Source organism: Melanostigma gelatinosum, assembly GCF_949748355.1.
Source record: "Melanostigma gelatinosum genome assembly, chromosome: 9".
Lineage (NCBI taxonomy): Eukaryota > Metazoa > Chordata > Actinopteri > Perciformes > Zoarcidae > Melanostigma > Melanostigma gelatinosum.
The window spans coordinates 1,763,513-1,785,985 of record NC_136642.1 but is presented as its reverse complement, the minus strand read 5'-3'; the positions used below and the strand labels follow the sequence as shown (position 1 = coordinate 1,785,985).

General features: G+C 45.2%; 2 protein-coding genes across 2 annotated transcripts in view; both read right to left on the bottom strand.

Moving 5' to 3' along the window:
* Positions 1 to 4,872: 4,872 nt before the first annotated feature.
* On the bottom strand, positions 4,873 to 5,828 carry LOC306782369 (pleckstrin homology domain-containing family F member 2-like). The gene has a single exon (XM_079275699.1). The coding sequence runs from the start codon at positions 5,823 to 5,825 to the stop codon at positions 5,091 to 5,093; it is 735 nt and encodes a 244-aa protein (XP_079131825.1). The 5' UTR covers positions 5,826 to 5,828; the 3' UTR covers positions 4,873 to 5,090.
* A 12,659-nt stretch (positions 5,829 to 18,487) lies between these two features.
* The window catches only part of LOC306782368 (protein PTHB1-like), a 4,988-nt gene continuing 1,002 nt past the window's right edge, over positions 18,488 to 22,473 (bottom strand). Inside the window, exons 2-4 of the mRNA XM_079275698.1 lie at positions 21,429 to 21,547; positions 20,433 to 20,586; positions 18,488 to 19,327 (exon numbers count right to left, since the gene is read on the bottom strand). Of these exons, the coding sequence (XP_079131824.1) occupies positions 19,174 to 19,327; positions 20,433 to 20,586; positions 21,429 to 21,540 (420 nt within the window). The 5' untranslated portion in view covers positions 21,541 to 21,547 and the 3' untranslated portion in view covers positions 18,488 to 19,173. The remainder of the gene's footprint in view (positions 19,328 to 20,432; positions 20,587 to 21,428; positions 21,548 to 22,473) is intronic.

The window sequence follows — 22,473 nt, the reverse complement described above, 5'->3', positions numbered from 1 at the left end:
ACTCAACAGTTTTTCTCTCAATGCACTGACGTCATTCTCACATCATGACTTTCTTTTCCACTTTCTTTCCACTTGTCAAAAGACAAAAACTGGTGATTGAAAAGTGACGAGCTCATGTTTCTACTGAGCAGTTCTGCTTCACTCACTAAAACACACTTTCTACTAATAACTACCCACAGTTCTCTCCATTACTCATCAGTACAAACTACAGAAGCATTAGAAACCTGTGGAAACACCTGTAACCATTACGATCAGGTAGAAATCACAGCTGGAAGCTATCAACAGCATGCAGCTTTGCTCTTTGCTGTGCACAACAATGGAGGCGTGTCGATGAGAACAAACACGCTGCGTTTGTGTTCAGAGTTATTGTGGGAGGTTCCAGTGTGTTACAGTCATTGTTCCTATTGTTTAGCAGCCAATCAGGAGCTGAAGCTGAGCAGGTGTGTGGACAGGTGGAGCTGGAACACAAACACGAGTCAGCTGCTGTGGACTGAAGGTGTGCTCTGTGTTCTGCTGTCACACTGCCCTCTAGTGGAACCACGCAGTCATTACACTGCAGAGGGTTCGTCTCAACTAACAGAGAGAATATGAAACAACATACAGAAATAAAATGAAATCCAACAGCAGGGCTATCTCAATTTAACGTACAGCTATGAAGTAAAAAACCACTTCAGAGCGTTCTTGTCTTCAACACGTTTCAGTGACTTACTGAAGAGTTTGAATTCGTTCCTCACGCATCAAACTGGGTTTAGTCTTCAAGTATCTGATTCTATGTACAAAGAACTGTCTTCACACACTGCAGAGTTTTTATCATGTGAACATGATGGAAACCAGCTGCTTCATTCAGGGAAACATCCAGAGCCCGTTTCACTTGATGGAGCGACATGTTCAAACCGTGGGACATCTGAAACACCTCGGTGTAGTTCTGGACTCTGAAGGTGAAGATCTCTGAAGATACAGAGGATATTTTCAAGAGATGCTCACAGAGACTTTTTAGTGCGAGTGCACAAAATGAAATAAAAGCATTTTCATGAGATTACAGGAAGTATTATGTGATATCCATGTCGTTAATATGTACAGGATATGAACGATGTCTGTTTCCATGTTGTAATCTTCAAAGCTCCTCATATTAAACTAGACATTCAAAGTTATCAGAAGAACTTTAACTTCTTTAATATAAAGATCATTTTTATCTTTTATTCGATTCAACAAACTTAATTACAGACTCACAATGTTGCTGCACGTTAAACTACGACAGTGCTTCAAAACGAATGATTTTAATAACTTAAAAAGAAAAACAGGTTTTTATGACTCATCGTAATCATTAAACATAATCGTAATTATTTAACAGATATTTGATTTCAAACGAAAGTAAATAGTTAAGTTACAAAATTATACATGAAGCTCGTTATCTAAATTATAATAGTGTTTACATCATATTTATTTATTTTGTTTGTTGAGAATTTGTTGTAAATGTTTACTGCTTATTTTATCGTTTATTCTTGTTTAATGTTCCTCTGATCTCTTTTAGACAGATTCATTATTTCGAAGCTCATCTAAACACAAATCTGAAGAAAGTTATTCGATTTTACACATAATCTGAGAAAACCTCTTAAACATTTCCGTCTTTGAGCTAAATTAAATGTAACAATCTAGAATCAATCTACGAGCTGAATGAAGACAACACACAACACCAAACAGTCCGTTCTTTAAGCAAAACATTTATATATATATAATATATAACATATATATACACTTCAAAGATCTCTGAAGGAATTAGTATCAAACAATGATCTGCTGCGTTACATTCTGATTGAAGCCCTTTTTGTTTAGAATCTTTTCAAAATAATTAAAAATGAAAATAAGAAAAAGAAAAGACGCCGTCAAACGGCAACAAAGAGAAAACATTTACATTAAAAACAAATCAACAAAACCCCAAAAACACTGGATGACCTCAACACAAAGTCTCTTCTTCTTCTGGAGCTTTCAACAAGCAGAGGAACAGGAAGTAAGTGCACCTTTGAGTTTATCCAAGACGAAGAAGTTCAGCGTCAACAAATGGCATTGGTCGCCTCCGTTGGTTTCATGCCGTTGACTTCCATTAATTGTCATTTCTTTCTTAATATTTCTTAAAATGCAGACGGATGTGATGAAGCTCAAGACCCTTTAACTTACTCTAGACCACAGACCTCCATCAGGTGGGATTCTATCTTTTAGATGTTTTAGTGAAGTTTGACGAACACAGTCGTACATTCTGTCATCATGTCACTTACGCATGAAAATAATAGTGAAATAAATGTTTCCCCTCTTTGTGGCCTCCAGGCTAATTTCACATTATTACAACTTCCTGGTCCGTCACGTGATGTCATCAGGGCCCAAAAAGACCTTTACCCATTGACTTACATTGAGCATAATTACATTGTTGAGGTGAATCAACTTCCCAGTACAAACAAAAGAAGATCCCGTATTTAAATATTCAGGTCCTGGACCGAGGGGGCGGGGCTAAAGGAACCACCGTCGTTCTTCGCTACAGAGAAGTGAAGAACGACGTAAAAGAAAGAAATATGACGTTAACAGCGATAATTTAAAAGATAATTTTACACGTCGAGAAAGTCAAAAAGCAAGTTGATACAAATCAGCTTCGTTCAAAAAGTCTTTAAATCTACAAATCAGTTCAACTAAACATGTTCAGATTAAATGAACATAAAATGTTTTTCTTTCCGTTTCAGACTGAAGCAGACGAACGGTGCGTTCACAGGCTCTCAAGAAAGTCGGTCCCATGAACTGTAGTTAAACCCGTAAACCACGACAGCAAATCTGTTTGAAGCTTGTTCTTGTTTTACTTTATTTAATTATTAATTCTGTGTTTCTGAGTCTGAGCTCCAGAAAGAAAAACAACTGATTTAGTCTTTAGTCCAACTGTGATTCCTCCAGTTTATGTACGTTTATTGAACAAATCAAACATCAGCTGACCTCCATTAAAGGAACAGGGATCATTCAGAATAAAAAATAGAATGCTTTTAGCTGCTGATGCGACAGGAGGAAGAGGAGGAGGAAGATCTGATCAGAACTGTACAACAAAAACTAACCAAACCCAAAACCTTACAAAAAAGAAAAAGATTAAAAGATGAAGATTTGTGTTAAAAACATCCACCAGAGCTCCGACAGCAACAACTCCATTAAAGTCATTGTGCCAACTTTGTTAAGTGCAATCCTTCATCTTCATCGTCATCAGTATAAAGGACAGCTGGTTAGTGATCTCGTGTTTTTTTGTTTTCATCAATATTACATCTATAAAACTAAAAAGATGAAATGAAAGAAAACGATCCCTTTTACAGTTTACGGTCAGAAACCGTAGAGAAACATCTGGCGCTGCAGATGTTTGCTTCCGTTTGATGATGAGCCTCCAGTGTGCTCTTATCTTACAGTTGACTTGTTTACTGTACGTGTTGTCTGTTACCAAGAGAAGAGAAGAATCGTATCTTATATTCCAGATCACCTCAGAAGAGTTTCATTCCAAACATCGACACTGAAACGTGAGATTAAAATAACTAACGTCAAACATCCTGAGGACGATGTCAATTAATATTCATGACTTTTAAACGACGCGTAAAGAGACAGTTCACCCTAAAATGTATCAATCTATAATCAATCACGCTCACAGGTTGATTTGGTAGATTTGGCGTCAAATCAATCATTTTTACTCTTCTAAGCAGAAAATTTAGATTTTATTATTTTACACTTTTGGGATGAAAATACTGATTTAATTTTGTGTCACACGATGAATCTTAAACAGTTAAACAGCAAATAATCCGTTGTTTTGGTCCGAGACAAAATAATAATCACTCAACGAACTATTTGCTAATTCAGGTTTTGCTCCAATTATGTGACTTTTTAAATCGAGATGTGAGGAATGAAACTCTTCAGTCAGCAGGAAGAGAAACTACAGTCGCCTTCTTCGAGCGATCACATGACCCACACGTCACATGACTCACATGGAAAGTGTAGGAGAAGAAGCTGTAGTGCTGCAGCATAAAGGAGGCGGAGGGGCGGCCATGTTGGCTGGAGCTGGTGAGATTACGCAAGAGTTCAAGGCACGAGGATGGGCGCGTTTGTTTTGTGACACAAGAGGGGGGAGGAGTCACTGACGGGAAGATTATGATGAAAGACAAGATCATGTGATGACGTTTGCTTTTCATTCACTGGAGGTCCTCTGCTCTCTCGCCCTCGTTCACATGAAACTTTATTTTTAACCCTCAGACTGTTAATGTGACGTTGTCACCGCGTGTCATGTGACGAAGAACAAACCAATCAGTCTTTTCTTAAATAGTCTGCAGTGAACATGTGGAGAAGTTCATCATTTTAGTGGAAGAAAGAGACTTTATACAGATCTTTACACCATGTGACTCCTCATCATCATCGCAGCCTGCAGGTTTTGGTTCATTAGCACCGTGGATAAAAGGTTGAAAACTTTTTTGAATGTCCACTTCCACTGTTTTTTAAATCGTGTTTTTAGCTCCACTAAACCTGGAACTATAATTGTCACAGACTGTCAGTTCTCTCTCTCTCTCTCTCAAACGGTAGAGTTAGGGGCTGGGGGGGGGGGGGTGGACGAGCATCAGCTGATTTGTCAGAAGCAACAGGAAAAGCTCTGCGTTTAGCATAATATCTACATTTTGTTATTTATATTTTAAAAAAGGGATCTTGACTTTTTGCTGGTGACGATTTTACAAAAATAGATCAAAAAATACCGACTTCTACAAAACAAATAAACACCGGAAGGACAGACGAGATAAAAAAAGGTCAAACATTTTCCCCGCAGAAATAACAAGCAATCACCCTGTGTAGGTCCGGAGGAAGAGGAGGAGGAGGAGGTGTGTTTTCTCATTGGCGCCGTGGTGTTCTGTAGTGACTAATTGCAGCCCAATCAGGAGTCAGAAGAGTTCTGCTGGTCGACCAGTTCGTTCCACATTTCATTGTTTCAGGAAACATCGTGATCGCTGCTGCGATTCGAGGAAGAAGTGAAATATGTTTTGGTTTTGACGTGAATAGATGAAGAAACAGGCGTAGAGCGTAGAGGGGGGGGGACCTCAGTCGCTGCTGTCGTCTTCGTCGTCGTCGTCCGACAGGTTGTTGAACTTTGACCCCAGCCGGCTGAAGGAGTCCGAGTGCGGCGCCGGCCCCCCCGCCGTCAGCTGCAGGAAGCAGAACTCGCAGACGCGGACGGGTTTGGACGACTGGCTGGGCAGCAGGTGCTTCTTCTCCGAGCACGGCCCGCACACCACGAAGCCGCACTTCCTGCAGTGGTGGCGCCGGCTGACCGGCGTGAACTTCACCTTCTGGCAGCGCATGCACACCGTGGCCTCCGAGTCGGGCACCCACACGGCGGCGTGCTCGCCCGTCGGCGCCTTGCCGCTCTTCTGCAGCAGGTCCTCCACGCACTTCCCGATGTGGTTCATCCACTCGGACTTCTCGGTGGCGGTGGCGGCGTAGACGGCGAAGGACTTGGTGGGCGTCTTGATGAGCCAGCCGTTGCGCAGGTCGCCCTCGTCGGGCACCGTGGCGATGGTGACGCTCTCCAGCGGGATGATGTGCTGCTTGTTGTACTTCTTCTTCTGGATCACGATGTTGCCGTAGACCAGGATGTCGTTGAAGAGGAAGAACTGCCGCGCTTTGGGCTTCTTGCGGCACAGTTTGGTGAGGACGCCCTCGCCGATCAGCACGCGGCCGGGGATGACGAGCGGCTGGCCGGCGGCTCCGAAGCAGCCCTCCACCACCGCGATGCGCTTGGAGTTGGCCTCGCTGTTGGCTAGCCGGTCCACCATCTTCACCTCAGCTGGAGGAAAGCGGAGACAGGGAGAACACTTTGAGATTCACAGCGTTAAATCTCAAACCGCTTCTTTCACATCGCCCCCCATCTCATCAACCGTGAGCAATAATGTGGGAATCAAAATAAAGATGATCTGGAACATGAAGAGGCTTATTGTGCTGCTGTGTACATTAAACTATTCGCCGCGCCTTGTGTGATCAGGGCCCGACTCTCATCATGGGAGTGAAATCTGTGCTCCTGAACAGAGCAGAAACACACACACACACACACACACACACACGTGTACATACACACGCACACGTGTACATACACACGCACACGTGTACATACACACACACACACACACACACACGTGTACATACACACACACACACACACACGTGTACATACACACACACACACACACGTGTACATACACACACACACGTGTACATACACACACACACACACACACGTGTACATACACACACACACACACACACGTGTACATACACACACACACACGTGTACATACACACACACACGTGTACACACACACACACACACGTGTACATACACACACACACACACACACACGTGTACATACACACACACACGTGTACATACATACACACACACGTGTACATACACACACGCACACATACATACATACACACACACACACACACACACACACGTGTACATATACACACACACACACACACACGTGTACATACACACACACACACACACACACACACACACACACACTCTCTTGTCTGACTGCGTACTGACAACACGGTTAATCTTCCAGCAGTGAAGGGTTTTGTATGTGATGAAGGGGCTGCTGATACGTGACACTCGATGGTTTTCCTTCTATGAGGAGTTTGCTGAACACCATGTAACACCGCTAACAAGCCTGTCGGACGCTTTACTTAACAACGCTAACTCGCAGTAGATAGCAGTGCAGCCTGGTGTCCTCAGTGATCTGACACCTCAGCCTATCGCCGAGGCAACGGGCCAACCGGCTCCCACCGGCAGACAGAGACGAGGGCACGGAGAGCAGCGAGGGCTCCGACGAGGAAGAGGCACAAATATACAGGCTGGAGGCTCTCAAAGCACACAGAGGGTATACGCTCCCTTTGCTTCTGCCGTCACGAATGCTGGAAGATGAACAGAGAGTTTCCTCCTTAGGATCGTATTCAGATTTAATTCATAATAAATAAATATTATTCCACCATCTTAAATCATCTTTAATTGAAGAAAGGGCACACGGAGATGAAGGACCAATCGTGACACATCTACAGATCTTATTCAGATACGTAATTCTGGATTTTATTATCAATTAATTGGCTGATTATGTCTTCAGTGATTTAATCAACGTGGTCAATAAAATGCTTGTATTGTTCAATCAACAGTTAATTGGTTTAGTTTATTCAATTAAAATATTAAACGAGAAAAGAAAAACTGACAAACTATTAAACTATAACCAGATGATTGTCATCCATCATCCCTCCACAAACACAACCGTCTCTCACTCGCATTACTAACGATTATTATTCGATCATCTATTCAGCTGCTTTCATCCAACAACAGGAGCCACGCAGCTGATCCGGAGACGGCGGCGTGTGGAGGTCTGCAGCTCGTGGTTCTGAATGTTAACGACCTCGTGTCACAGGAACAGCTTCAGACGAGTCCGATGGTTCACGAGGTGAAGACTGAAGCAGATTAAACAACATTCACTTTATGATATAATAAGTCTGATAGAAATCAACTGAATACGTCTTCAGCAAACATTCAGGCTGCACGATTATCACCGAAACGATCATCGAGATCGTTTTATATCAATACTGAGATCACGATTATTACGACAAAATTATATTTGCACTTTCACATTTCAATAAAAAGAGCAGCGCTTTCACTTTACATCTCGTGTTGCATTACATTAAATAACAAGTCTAAAGTGGGAAACAAAGATTGTTTGCAGTTTACAGTGAAAGATTTTATTTCATGATTCTTACTAACACACTGAAATTAATGACTTCAATCAGCCAAATGGCAAAGAACATCGTCTTGGTGTCAGTGTACATTTCATAATTTTCTTTTAATATTAATATATTTTTTTGTATTGTTATTAATTTATTTTATTTCCTTTATTTCATTTTATTTCTGTCTGCAGTCCCTGAGCAGGCGATTCCATGCAGAGCCCCACCAGGTGAACAACAAAGAGGAAGAGCTCAATACATGAGTTCAGAGGTCACCAGCTGCTACCGCCGAAAAGGAAAATGAGGAAATTGGGTTTTTCAACTCTTGCGGTCTGAAAACTGAGACGGAAGGGAAGCGATGAGTCAGGAGCTAAAAGAGAGAGTGACGATGACGAGTGAGTGAAGAAGAAGGAGAGTCGTTGTTAAAGTCTCAGTTCTGTGGTGAAGCTGCTCTCTGAGACACCGTGAAGTCAACAAACCGCTTCTACCGTCCAAGAGGGCTTCATTCATAAGCATTCTGTTTATTCTGCAGCCATGTGGGCCACAGACAGGAGATCATATTTATTTATTTTAATTCATTTTATTTATTTTAATTCATTTTATTTATTTTTAATTCATTTTATTTATTTTAATTCATTTTATTTATTTTAATTCATTTTATTTATTTTTAATTCATTTTATTTATTTTAATTCATTTTATTTTTTAATGAAATACGATTTAAAATACAATTTAAAATAAAATGTAATATAAAATGTCATTTTTAACAGGGGGAACAGTTCAATGAGCAAAGACATCGTGTAGAATAATGTAAACAAACCGGTTGTACCATCCCGGTGAGCGTTTGATCTCTTCAGGACTTCCTGGTAAAATAAAAGTAAAATAAAAGTTGAATAAAGATCAATATCTATTGGACGACTTCCTTTTGCAAACCTCGAGTCTGCAGCCGCTTCTTAATTAAATTCAGCTCATTTGCATGATTCAAAGATTATAAAAATAAATATTTTAGTTCCTTCTGCACCAAAAATAAAACATTCCGTAGCCATGTGGGCTTATATTGTATTCATGCATTTTATTTTGTTTTATTTAAATGTATTTTATTTTGATAGAAAGTCATAACTATAATTATGACAAACTGCAGTGCTGTTGTTAACAACGCAGCGCTGTTGTCTGCGTTGTCCTCCGTCCCAACGCAGACAACAGCGCTGCGTTGGGACGGAGGACATGTCCGCCGTCCCAACGCAGCGCTGTTGTCTGCGTTGGGACAGAGGACATGTCAGCACTGTTGTCTGCGTTGGGACAGAGGACATGTCCTCCTTCCCAACGCAGCGCTGTTGTCTGCGTTGGGACAGAGGACATGTCAGCGCTGTTGTCTGCGTTGGGACGGAGGACATGTCCTCCTTCCCAACGCAGCGCTGTTGTCTGCGTTGGGACGGCGGACATGTCCTCCTTCCCAACGCAGCGCTGTTGTCTGCGTTGGGACGGAGGACATGTCCTCCTTCCCAACGCAGACAACAGCGCTGACATGTCCTCCTTCCCAACGCAGCGCTGTTGTCTGCGTTGGGACGGAGGACATGTCCTCCTTCCCAACGCAGCGCTGTTGTCTGCGTTGGGACGGCGGACATGTCCTCCTTCCCAACGCAGCGCTGTTGTCTGCGTTGGGACGGCGGACATGTCCTCCTTCCCAACGCAGCGCTGTTGTCTGCGTTGGGACAGAGGACATGTCAGCGCTGTTGTCTGCGTTGGGACGGAGGACATGTCAGCGCTGTTGTCTGCGTTGGGACGGAGGACATGTCCTCCGTCCCAACGCAGCGCTGTTGTCTGCGTTGGGACGGAGGACATGTCAGCGCTGTTGTCTGCGTTGGGACGGCGGACATGTCCTCCGTCCCAACGCAGCGCTGTTGTCTGCGTTGGGACGGAGGACATGTCAGCGCTGTTGTCTGCGTTGGGACGGAGGACATGTCAGCGCTGTTGTCTGCGTTGGGACAGAGGACATGTCAGCGCTGTTGTCTGCGTTGGGACGGAGGACATGTCAGCGCTGTTGTCTGCGTTGGGACAGAGGACATGTCAGCGCTGTTGTCTGCGTTGGGACGGAGGACATGTCCTCCGTCCCAACGCAGCGCTGTTGTCTGCGTTGGGACGGAGGACATGTCAGCGCTGTTGTCTGCGTTGGGACGGAGGACATGTCCTCCGTCCCAACGCAGCGCTGTTGTCTGCGTTGGGACGGAGGACATGTCAGCGCTGTTGTCTGCGTTGGGACGGAGGACATGTCAGCGCTGTTGTCTGCGTTGGGACGGAGGACATGTCAGCGCTGTTGTCTGCGTTGGGACGGAGGACATGTCCTCAGTCCCAACGCAGCGCTGTTGTCTGCGTTGGGACGGAGGACATGTCAGCGCTGTTGTCTGCGTTGGGACAGAGGACATGTCAGCGCTGTTGTCTGCGTTGGGACGGAGGACATGTTAGCGCTGTTGTCTGCGTTGGGACGGAGGACATGTCAGCGCTGTTGTCTGCGTTGGGACGGAGGACATGTCAGCGCTGTTGTCTGCGTTGGGACGGAGGACATGTCAGCGCTGTTGTCTGCGTTGGGACAGAGGACATGTCAGCGCTGTTGTCTGCGTTGGGACGGAGGACATGTCCTCCCCTCTACTGGTGTGTGGGTGAGCTTCTGAACATGCAGAGAGGAATCAGTGAAACATGGCGGCTCTTTGTGACTGAAAGCTTCTCTGACCACAGAGCTGCTGCTGCTGCGCGGTGAATAACGACGCGTTACTCCACCGTGGGAGGAGGAACGGGGAGAGAGCTGAACCTGATGTAGATCCAAACACCTTGTCATCACACCTGGAATGTCATTTAAACGACTGTTGACACCAGAAACTCCAATCTCGTGTCAAACTGGAAACAGGAAGTTCAACATTAGCGGCGCTGTTAGCACAATACTCCGTGTTTATGACAGGCGGTGCAGCCCAGCAGGTCCTGAGTCAGTGCTCTTTGGACACTTCGTAGAGATAACGCCGGTTCTTATCATCGAAACCACCTGATATGAACAGAGTCACTTCTCCTCCTGCAGGGTTTCAGGCTGGAGGGGATTTCTCAACTCCAATCTTTGATGAAACAACATGTAATATGATACGACTACTCTGCCTGTCACAACTATCACCTGAGGGAAAAGGTTCAATTAGAGGATCTCAAGCAGGGGCGGACTGGGGGAAGAAAGTGGCCCGGGAGTTTACTGTCAGACCGGCCCACTCAATGCATCGCACGTATCGATGTCAGTGGCCTACTTGGAAAAATACCCATACACTTAACATTATTTTCGATGATTACAAAGAAATTACATCATATATGTTTTTTTTTATAACATTTGGATCCACCAATTTGCCTGGATGGACACATTGAATAAAATAATACTCCAAGGTAGTAGTTTGCTCGATGAATATGCTGAACTTTGGGCTAGTATCAGATGGTTATACGTATAACTACAGAGCCTTAAGGAATGAATGTCAGCAGAGAAAGACCACACAATAAAGAAACTGGAATCAGAGGGTAGAATTAGTTTGAACTATATTGAAATGAACAGAACATACGATGGGGTGTGAACATCAGTGGTATCAGTAGTGTTGCATGCTGGGTGTGTGATTGTGTGTGATTGTGTGTGTGTGTGTGTGTGTAGGGGTGTTGAAGGTGCATAACAAAACAATAAGTTAAGTAACAGAACCTAAACTAACTCTGCCAGCCCAGGTGCATTATAGTCACATAGTAATAAAAAACAATATCAGTATACTCATGTGTTATTATTACCTCACTACACGAGTAGTTTTTGCAGCAGCTCACTCTTTTCTGCAACACCGTCTATGATTTTCTCACTGTCCAGCATCTGCAAAACATCTGTCTGAGTAGCCATCAACATAAAAGCCTCCAGGTGCTGTTGAGAGCTGGTTAACTTCAACATTATTTGACATAAATTATTAGAAATGATAAGATTGCCCTCTTTACAACTACCACCATGGATAGCTTGCTCATCGATTGTAAGCAAGTAACTACGGCTAACATGTTAAATTAAATAATCTCGATGATGCGAACAGCGCCAGCTTGCTTATTTGACCAGATCATAACGGTCTCAATTTTGGACATTTATCATTTATCTAGCTAACGTTAGCTAGGCTAGCTTGTAGCCGAACACTACCTCATCTGTGAAAAGCAAGCTAACATTGGCCAAGTCAATGCCACAACTTACCATCATAACACTGTCACCAGTCGGTGGTTTCCCAAATAAGTCAGAGATTTTTAAATATTTTGATGCACCTTCCTCCAGATATCTCTTCTTTTTCTCCCTGAGCTTTTCAGCTCCACCTTTAAAGGATTTACGTTTTGGTACCGGTGCCATGCTGCTAGCTCGCACTCAAAACGGCTTGTCTCTGAGCGAGTGACGCAAGCTGCAGATACATGAATCCGTGACGGGACGCTACGTCAATAACGGACAACGCATGGTCAAATCAACGTAATTAACACAATGACAGCCACAAAGTCATAAGAACCAGTCACATATATTCATATGACAACAAAGCACATCAATCCAGCAGACCTGCAGCGGATCCACGCATTCCACCACACAAGAGCACGAGCCATCAAATATTATTCATAAAAACGTTACTGCAGATGTAAAAAAACAAACGCAGTTTGTCACTTACCAAATTCTTTGTTGACAAAGAATTTAATCCCAGTACATCGTTTCAGTTCCAGTAAGAAGTCCTCGATTCATGGACGCCGTGACAGTCGAGCCGCCCCTGTATTTCGCCGGTCTATGGCGGCCATTCGCACCTCCGCGGCCCCGCCCCGACCGTCACCCGGCACGAGCGCACGGCGCAGACCGCGGTTATGGAGAAAAGTTTTTAAAAGCACCGTAATGTCCAGCCGTGCTATGGCGTCTCAGATCGCGAGGAGTATAATGTCAGTCTATACTGTTGATACAGTTTTCACTAATTATTGACTTTCGGTATTAGAGTCAATTGAACGTGTTCTGTGAAGCATATAATATAGTCGGGGCCGGCGATGTCAGAGACCGGCCCAAACCCCATCGGCCTACCGGGGATTCCCCCGGTATCCCCGATGGCCAGTCCGCCCCTGATCTCAAGCTTCAAACATGTCTGAGAACATCCTGAGGAACAATATTTAAGCGGTTCTCCTGCAGTAAAAGGGCTTCAGTAGAAACAATGGAGGCTCTACGTGTTATAAGTATGAAACTATTCACTCAGCTCATCACAAACACGTCCGATCACATGACCACTCGAGAGAGCTCTGGAAGGAACTCGAATGCTTTTAAACATCTGAACGAACCACAGCGACCCAGCTCAATAACCGGAGTAACAACAGACCAAACATCGTGTTACAGAACAGCTCAGCAACACCGACAACTCCATTGATGTCCACGCTCTTATTCTGAAATGGCAGAGGTTGTATTACTTTGACACTCCCACTTAGACCGATATGTCTTCAGAGGGAAAACTACTTCAAACAAACAGGAAGACATTATACTGATGTTTCAAAAAGATAAAAGTACAATAAACATTTCTGAGAGGCTGAAAGCAAAACCTCATTCATCACATGAAGCGTTTAAGTCTTCGTCTTTCACGTTTCACTGGAAAATAGTTTATTTCACCCAAGAAAAAGCTAATCTCGTGTGATTTAACACGGAAACACACTTCACACGGGTGTGTGTGTGTGTGAACACTGGGCTGATCAGTGATTGAGTCATGAACAGACAGGAAGTCGATGCTCATTCATTTCTTATTTACCACTACATCCGGGAACTCGTTCATGTGTTGTTTTGGGGGGGGGGGGTTCACATGGTGAGCCGGTCCCTGCTGTGGCAGACTTCTGATGGGGGGGGTTAAAGTAGACCTTCTGTTTACAATCTAATGCTGACCTCCTCAGACTCATTTAATTCCAGCGTGGTCGGTGTGTTGTCCTTTAACTCCAGACTGATCAGAGATTACTTTATCAGTCAGAAGCTACAGGAGGACACGCTCCTCCTCTGTCAGCAGCTGCACCGTGTTTCTCTTCTAGATTATTATTATTGATGGAGGAGGAACATGAACGTGGAGGTAGATGTGTGTCTGTCGTGGTTTTGGGAGGTCGTCACATGACCCACTTCTCTGGTGCTCTCACCTTTCTGGGATTCCGTCTGAGGAGTTGTGATTAGTTTTTGTATTTGTTTCTTCTCTGTGTAAAGAAGTCACCACGCCTGCTTCGTACCGAAGCATCTGATCGTGTTCCTGAGTATTCAGGCCTTATCACTTGTTTTCTGTTGTCTTAATAAACTCATTTTCTGTTTTTCCAAACCTCTGCAGAGTTTCTTTCTTTTGGCCTCTTGTGTTTGTGAGTGTGGACAACGTGGTCTTGAAGGACACGTGCTCATTATCAGCCTATAAATACCCCCCCCCCCCTCCCCCTCACAGCATGACGCCATCGGTGAACAACATGTTTTGCTCCAGAGGCGGAGCGGCCATGCAGCCGGAGTCCTCCACCGTGTTGATGTCAGCGCCCTCTGCTGCTCAGACACTGAGTCAGCAGCAGGAGCTGAGGTCATGTTCTGGGTCTCCAGCTGAAGAACGTCTCATTGCTCCACACGTCAGGATTCACCTCAGAGAATAATAATTATTATTATTGTGCAGATGATAATCTGATGTATCCAGAGCACATTACTATCATTCTCATTGCACACGCAACACAACACCGCTCTGTGCTTTACATGAAGCACAGAAAGGGAACAGGCGTGAATTATTTTCGACTAATATTTAAGTCAAACTAGTAAGAATGTCTTCAGGGCCCCGTTCCTCGTACGTGGTTCAACTAAATCGATCAAATGTCCTGTAAGCGGCTGAAATGAACCCGATGATTGATGTCAGGCTGTCTCGGTTTCTCCGAGGCTGATCCGCTCTCAAACAGTCTCGTTAATTCGAGACCAGAGGATGATTGCGCGTGCCCGTCCTACGTCAAAAGGGAAGCGTCGATCACCGAAACATGATGTTCTAACAGTACAATGTCAAATAAAGTCAGAGAGATGCAAGACAAGGGTGTCCCTTGTCTCCTCTTCTGTTTGTCCTGGCCATCGAACCTCTAGCAATTGCAATTAGAGGCAATAGTGAGATAACTGGTATCACAATTAATGATATGGAGAATAAAATAGGACTATTTGCTGATGATATGGTGCTCTTTCTGACAGACTTGAAACAATCTACCTTCTTTACTAAGTTTAATAGGAACATATGGTAGTTTCTCAGGTTACAAGGTTAATGCATCTAAATCTACAATCCTATTTTAGAAAAAATCTGAGCGATTAACTCCACCACTAAATTCTCCATTTAGGAACATTGTGGACAGCTTCACATACCTCGTGTTAAAATCACGCCTACAATAGAATCCATGGCACCGACTAACTATAACCCTGTGACTGAGTCAGCAGTTTAATCTATTAACAGATGGAGATCTTTGCCAATCTCCATGATTGGGCGTATCAATATTCTGAAGATGAATATTCTTCCTAAATTCCTATACCTTTTTCAAAACATCCCACTTGCTCCTCCTCCTAATTTCTTTATTAAAATGAAACGGCTTTTTTGTAATTTCATTTGGAACTATAGACGCTCAAGACTGCGCATGACCCCGTTATACTTACCATATGACAGAGGTGGTTAAAACTCACTTACCTCCAGGGACACTAGTGGGCTGCCCAACTACGAGCAGCTTCACATCGGTTTGAACACCAGTCAACGCTGCACTGGATAAGGATGGAGGAAAGCACAACTTCCAAAATCCCCTTCTATCTCTACCTCTACTCAGCAAACAGCCACTTTGAAGAAACACACTGCAAACCCCTTTGTTAAAAATACGCTGACAGTTTGGCATGAGGTGTTGAGCTATCTTGGGGAAAAACTCCTCTATCCCAATACTCACCTATTTGGGGGAACAGAAACTTTACGCCAGGTACTAACGACTCTGGTTTAAGTTATGGGCAGACAGAGGTATCGGAAAGATGTCAGATTCATATGATTGTGATACTCTTACTCTTAAGTTTTAATGACACCAAGCAAAAGTTTAGCATCGATACAAAACATTTTTTCAAGTATCGAAAGATAAGAAGCTTCATAATAAAGACACAGAACTCTGTAAATGTCTAATAACATCCTGCTGCGAGGATGTTGCCCATTCTTCTCTGTGGAGAAAGGGAGGGCACGCGGGCCCCCCCTGCGCATCTGCTGGCATCTGCTGGCATCTGCTGGCATCTGCTGGCATCTGCTGGCATCTGCTGGCATCTGCTGGCATCTGCTGGCATCTGCTGGCATCTGCTGGCATCTGCTGGCATCTGCTGGCATCTGCTGGCATGCAGAAGGTTTGCGGTTCGATCCCTGCCAACGGCAAAGTGTTAAAAAGTTACGAAATAGTTGGCATGGTCAGCAATAAGTAGATTATTAATAATAAATAGTTGTAACAGTGCTTAGTAGGTCGACTAGTAATAAAGTAGCTGTGTAATGTCATAACATCTGTCCTTGTCTTCCTTGTCTGTCCTCAACAGACAGCATTGAACAAGCTGCTCATATATTAAAAAGTTCTAATGACATCTTGTGTTCTTGGGATCATTCTGCTCATTCAAACATGTTGTCTGTTACCACAGTTTCTAATTGTTTGTTTATTGTTCATTATTTGACCACTTCGACCCCTAAGTGTATGAGCAGCACATTGCGTAAACATATATAATATATGCGTGTGTATGTGTCTCATATTTCTATCCTAATGTGTAAAGCTGGCTGGTTGTTAAACCAGTTTTACAATCAGAAATAATAAAGCTTCCAAACAAACAAAGTGCAGATTACATACTTTTATTTACAAATTCAAAATGATGGAGGGAGGAATAAATAAAGAAAAACAGAACAGAACAGTCTCTGTCAACAGAACAGAACAGTCTCCCTCATGGCCCCCCCTTGTGTTTCTTGTACATGTCCTCCTTCCACTCCTCCACAGTACGCGACACCAAAACAACGAGTGTGTCCTGTAGCCAGTGTTTTCGGCTGGCCACACTTTGTGCACGTGTACTGTGTCGTCGGCCGGCGGGGTTTGGCCAGCGGCTCCTGCCCTGCTGCAGCAGCCTCGGCCGCCTTCCTCTTCCTATATGCCGTGGACCTGGACATGCGTGGTCCAGGAAGAGGAGGGTGACCGGCAGGGACAGGAGCGGGGAAGACACCCGGGAGCGTTGCGGGTGGAGGAGGAGGAAGGCCAATGGAGGACGGGCCGGGCTGCTCCCCATCTGGAGGAGGAGGAGGAGGAGGGGGAAGGCCAATGGAGGACGGGCCGGGCTGCTCATCGGGGACATTGAAGGGGAAGGGCTGTCCTTGTCCCACCTGAACAGAGGACAGCCCTTTAGCTGGAGGGAGAGGGAGGACGGCAACAGCTGCTGCAGGGACGACGCCAGTTCCCTGCAGCAGCACATCCCTCCCTCTTTCCTTCTGCCGCCAAGAGAACCTGGGAGACAAACGCAGATTGTTCTTAGGCTCTTCATCAAATGATAAATCTCAGATTACAACCCATCAAAACTTTAAAGCTTCATGTTGAACACTTACCACTGGGTCAGGGTCCTCTGATTCAGCTCAAAGAGCTGGATCTCTGTCTGAGCCATCAGCCTCAGGCTGGCCAGCACTCCCTCTCTGATGGCCACGTAGTCCGTGAGGATGAGGGACCACAGAGTCCTCGTCAACCCACGGACCCGCGTAGCCACTGGGTGGAGCTGGCAGAGCCGGCTGCAAACGGCCTCGACCAGGCGACTGGCGCTGGGCCAGTTTGCAGGGCTGGAGTTCGGTCCGAGAAGGCAGCTGAAACAGTCATGGAGAGCAAAGTGTGGGTTGATATACAGCAGATATTTACAAGAGGATACATTCATATTTGAAAACAATCGTACCGTTGGAGACTCTCCTTGCCAGGACAGGAGGTGTTCTTCCCCTTCGCTGCCTTGAACCGCCCCTTAGGTTGCCTCTCCCGGTATCTGGGAGGGTAGACAACTCGCTGTTTGTCCTGCTCTGGCAAGCGATTCCAGAGCAGGATGAGTCTGTCTACCCTACTGTCTGTAAGCCTCTGATGGTTCCTTCCTTCCACCAGGGCCTGGGCCAGCTTCAGGACGTGCTGATACCCAGGCTGGTCATCAGGACCCTGTATATTCTCCTGAGAAGAAACAAGAAAGGAAGAGGAGGAGAAACGAGTCAGTAAGCACAGAGCGATGCGCTGTGAAATATGAAATATTCCATCGTCACTGTTATCATCATCGTCATCAGTATCGGTAGCGAACTTACCTCAGGGGCCTCAGGAGGGGCATCCTGGTCAGGGGCGGCTGGACCGGATGGCTCAGACGATGCGTCAGCTGGATCACCTGACCGGGCTGCTGCTGTGCTGGTGGATGGGGTATCGGCCTCGAAGATGGTGGGGTCCACATCTTCCACGATACCCTCATCATCATCCTCCTCGAGAGACTCGTCCGGAATGTCAGGGTCCAAGCTGACGTCCTCAAGCACTCTGCTTGTCTGCTGGTACAGGTACTCTACCCCGATGAGCTCCCCTGTCATACAGCAAACGCATGTGCATTTAGTAATTGCTCTTTTTACTCTGAGTTATGATGTTGAAATAAAGTGTTTTCACATCACATACCTGTGTACTCAGCAGGCTTGGTGAAGTCCTTAACCACCTGAAGACCAAGCACTCTTTGGCTCTTCTGGTTAAGGACGTGCTTGAGGTGGCCACTGTAGGAGTACAGAGGTCCCACCTGTCCCTCACGTAGACGTGTTTATACGTGTTTTATGTTTGTTCACGTGAACGCATTACTGCTTTATATCTGTTCACTAACACTCTGCGCATTGTTATTCGGGGACTTGTTACTTGAAAAGGAACAGCAGCAGCAGTAAAACTGTATTTCACACTGTGACGATTAAACTGTAAATACGAGTGTAACGCTGTGGTCTAGCTAGCTGACGTCCATACAGCAGCATACAGCGGTGCGTTAGCGACGTTAGAGTCCAGCCAACAGCTGATAAAGCGGTTCAAACAGCACCAACGTTAGCTGGTTAACACAAAGCACAGACAAAGAGTTTAACGCTATAACTTCAGGTATTAATATTGAAGTTTCACATCGTAGGAACTGTAAAGCTCAGACTGTAATGTTACAGTCTAGTGAGCATCCATCACTCAGATAAGGGCAGTAAACTAAGCGTGAGCGATGTCCGAAGTTTATATGAGTTCTACTGTGTTGTACATTCATATCTAACACAAATTAGCAAGCGCTATATCAATACAATTGAATAAAATTGAAAGTATTGCACTTACTGGTAATATCTGTTTACGTCTCAACTTGAACTGAGCGAGCGTCGGTAGCGAGGATCCAACATGGCGGATCCAGAGTTAGGATTAGACAGAACGCAGCCATCTGATTGGATGTAGAATTTGACACAACGCAGCCATCTGATTGGATGGCAAAAGCATGTATGGCCTGATTGGCTCCTGGAATTTGACACAAATTGACAATTTGACACAGAGGAGAATGACACGCCTGAGGGTGAAGAACAGCCAGATGAAGAAGGTCCGAACACCTGACGAGATGACGCAACAGTCAGAATCATCATGGACAACAGTGCAGAACTGAAACATTTTCACAATAGCTTTAAAAACACGGTATAGAGGAACTCCACCACGGTCACATGACTTCACGTCTCCACTAAGCTAAAGCAGGACTCGTGTTCTCGTGAGGACGTCGCGTCGTCTTTTTAAGACACGTAGAAGCTTCTAAACTCACCGGAGGGGTGTTTTGTATTTTATGTCGCAGAACAAAGCGTTAAAATCTGTGAAACTTGTGTCCAGACTTTATTTCAGGCGTCTGTGGCTCAGAGAGCGGAATCGCCCGGCGGTTCCCGTCCATGTGTCCCTTGAGCGAGACACTGAACTCCAAATTGCACAGTAGCAACTGGCACCCGCCGCCCGAGTGTGAATGGGTTGAATGACAGGTCGCGTGGAGGGAACCGGACCGCTGACTCGTCTCCGTGTTTTAGGACCGACTCCATCGGGGCATCAGAGGTTGAACCTGTGTTCTCAGATGGAAAGGTATCCTTTCAAATCGGAACTTCTGAAATCATCCCTGCAGCAGCTGGAGGATTTTACCACAAAAACCCACAGAGAAGGAACCCGTCCACTCTTTGGACCCAGAACAGAACTGCCGTCTCACCAACTTCCAACCGCTGGTTTGTAATGTTTGAGAAGAACGAGGGGCGGAGTCAAACTGGATCCACAAGGTTTCTTCCTTCCTTTGGAAGATACCACGGAGAGCCAGTGCTTCACCCTCATCAATGGTCCTGGTGTTAGAGCACAGATCTGTGGTGACACCGTGTGTCTAAACACCAACACATCCATTGGCATAGAGCCATTCCAAAACATGAATACAAACACAACTAAATGCTTTCATTGTTCTAATTCAACATCTGGAATTTACACATCGTGAATTTCATTTAGAGTGTGAACTAAAACCTCCCATGTGTTCAGAGCGGGGTTCACTGAGAGCAAAGACAGAAGCACCTGATCCCTTTGGTGACCCAGGTGTGTGAGCTCTACTTACGAGACAAACTTGCCCACTTCCACCTGGATGATGGCGTTCTGAAGCTGGACTTCGAGGAGCAGGGCCTCGGCAGGACCTCCCTCGCTGGTCTTGGTGTTGGCATGTGGGGAGAATATCCGTAGCATCCCCATGTAGCTGCCCACCACCACCTTGTCTGTTGTAAAAGCAGAGGACGGTGTTGTGACGTGACGGAGAGAGTGGAGCAGACGGGGCAGCAGGCTGCGTTTAGTGGGCTCAAACCCACTGCGCTTCCACCTGTTAAGAATAACATTTGTGGCCTTGTGGATGTATTTATCATCAGACTATTAAATTACGGAACCTTTCGACTGATGGGACTCCGGGTTTGGGGTCAGATGTGTGAATGTTCGGCTTGTTCACTGTGTTGGAGTGTCAGCGGGAGCCTCACTGCTTCTTGTTCGCTGTGTGAGGACCAGGTCTGACATGATGTACATTAATATATGCTGGTATGTGCAAAAACACAGCGTCTCTGTTGGTTATATAGGATTTTTAATGGCATTATAGAGCGATGAGGGAGAGCTTTCAAACATATTAGGCAGTCTGATTGCAGTGTCGGTCCACACAGATTCAGTGGATGTACTTCTCCCCTTCGGGTGTTAATTAAGGTGAATTGTTAAAAACAACCACAGTAAGAACATGTCTGCTGCAGCACAAGCTAACAACTGGTGAGCATCAGTGGACCCACTCCTGAAACTCAAGAAATCGAAGCAAAGCTGACTTTCTGGCACGTCTGCCAAGAGGAATACCTGACTTGACTGATGGACAGGTAGTTCTCTGTGTCGGTTGAACTGTCAGTGGAACAGCTCAACTAGCTTTGGTGCATCTCGACTGAGCAGATATCAGACGGGAAGCTCCCGTCACCGACCAGGAGTGTTGGCTTTGACTGGCGAGTTTGGCTGTTAGATATCAAAGCAGGATGTTTAAGACAGTCTGTGTTAACAAAGCGGTGTCACAAGAGGGACAGGAACACACACTGACCATGTCCGGTGCCGCTGTTGTCCACGTCTCCGACACACAGGCATCCCTGGTCAAACTCCTCCCCCTCGCCGAGAGCCGCCGACCACCAATCACGGGCCTTGAACAGAGACATCCTGCCTCTGATTGGACGGAGGAGGGGAAGGCGTTCGGATTTATTCTGCTGTGAGCGTTGACGTGCACAGATTCATTCATCCACTAACCATGCAATGAAACACAGTCGTTGTGATTCATAATGTGCACATTGAAGACGAGCTGTTGATTGGCTGATGGATGATAAAATACAACGCAGCATTCTGTCTCCTGTGCACTGAGCAGCACCAAGAACTAAGCAGCTTTTCTACTCGCTAAGTGCTGAGCAGGTGGAACGGGCAGCTCATCCAGAGAGGGGATCCATCCCGTCTCCACTCAGGGAGTTAAAGGAACATCACGCCCTTTACTACCAACATATCTCATTAAAGAAAGAAAGGGAAGTACAGATATTCTGAGTATACGTTTTATTATTTAACCTGAACATTATTAGACTTTAAAATAAATAAAACCAGCATTTGGGACATTCACAAGGTGGGAGAGCTGTTTGCCGTCTCCTCTTGTTTTTGCCTCATGCTGTAGAAACATCTGAACTCGTTCCACGAAGAGACTAAAGTCTATCTGAACACCTCCAGAACAACAGACACGGGCCGGGGAGAAGTTATTATATGTACTCTTAGTAAATGCTAACAGGTAGCTCTTTCTCTACTGACCTCTGGCTAAACAAAAACAAACAATGATCAGAGCTCAGTTTTATAAATGTTCACCACCTTATTCTTTTGTGAGAGACACATTCTTAGTGATTGTCACAGTGAACCCCTTTGACAGACTATATTATATGTGTAATATAATATATATCCGTCCTTTTTTAAACATACCTATTCCCCTAAATGCCTCCTGGCTCTCTCTAATGTCCCCCTCTGAATATCGTGAGGGAGCACATGACCAGATGAGCTGTGGGTTTATTGTCTTTACTCAGGTCGTGATAAACAAGTCCTCTGTGATAAAGTACCGTAAC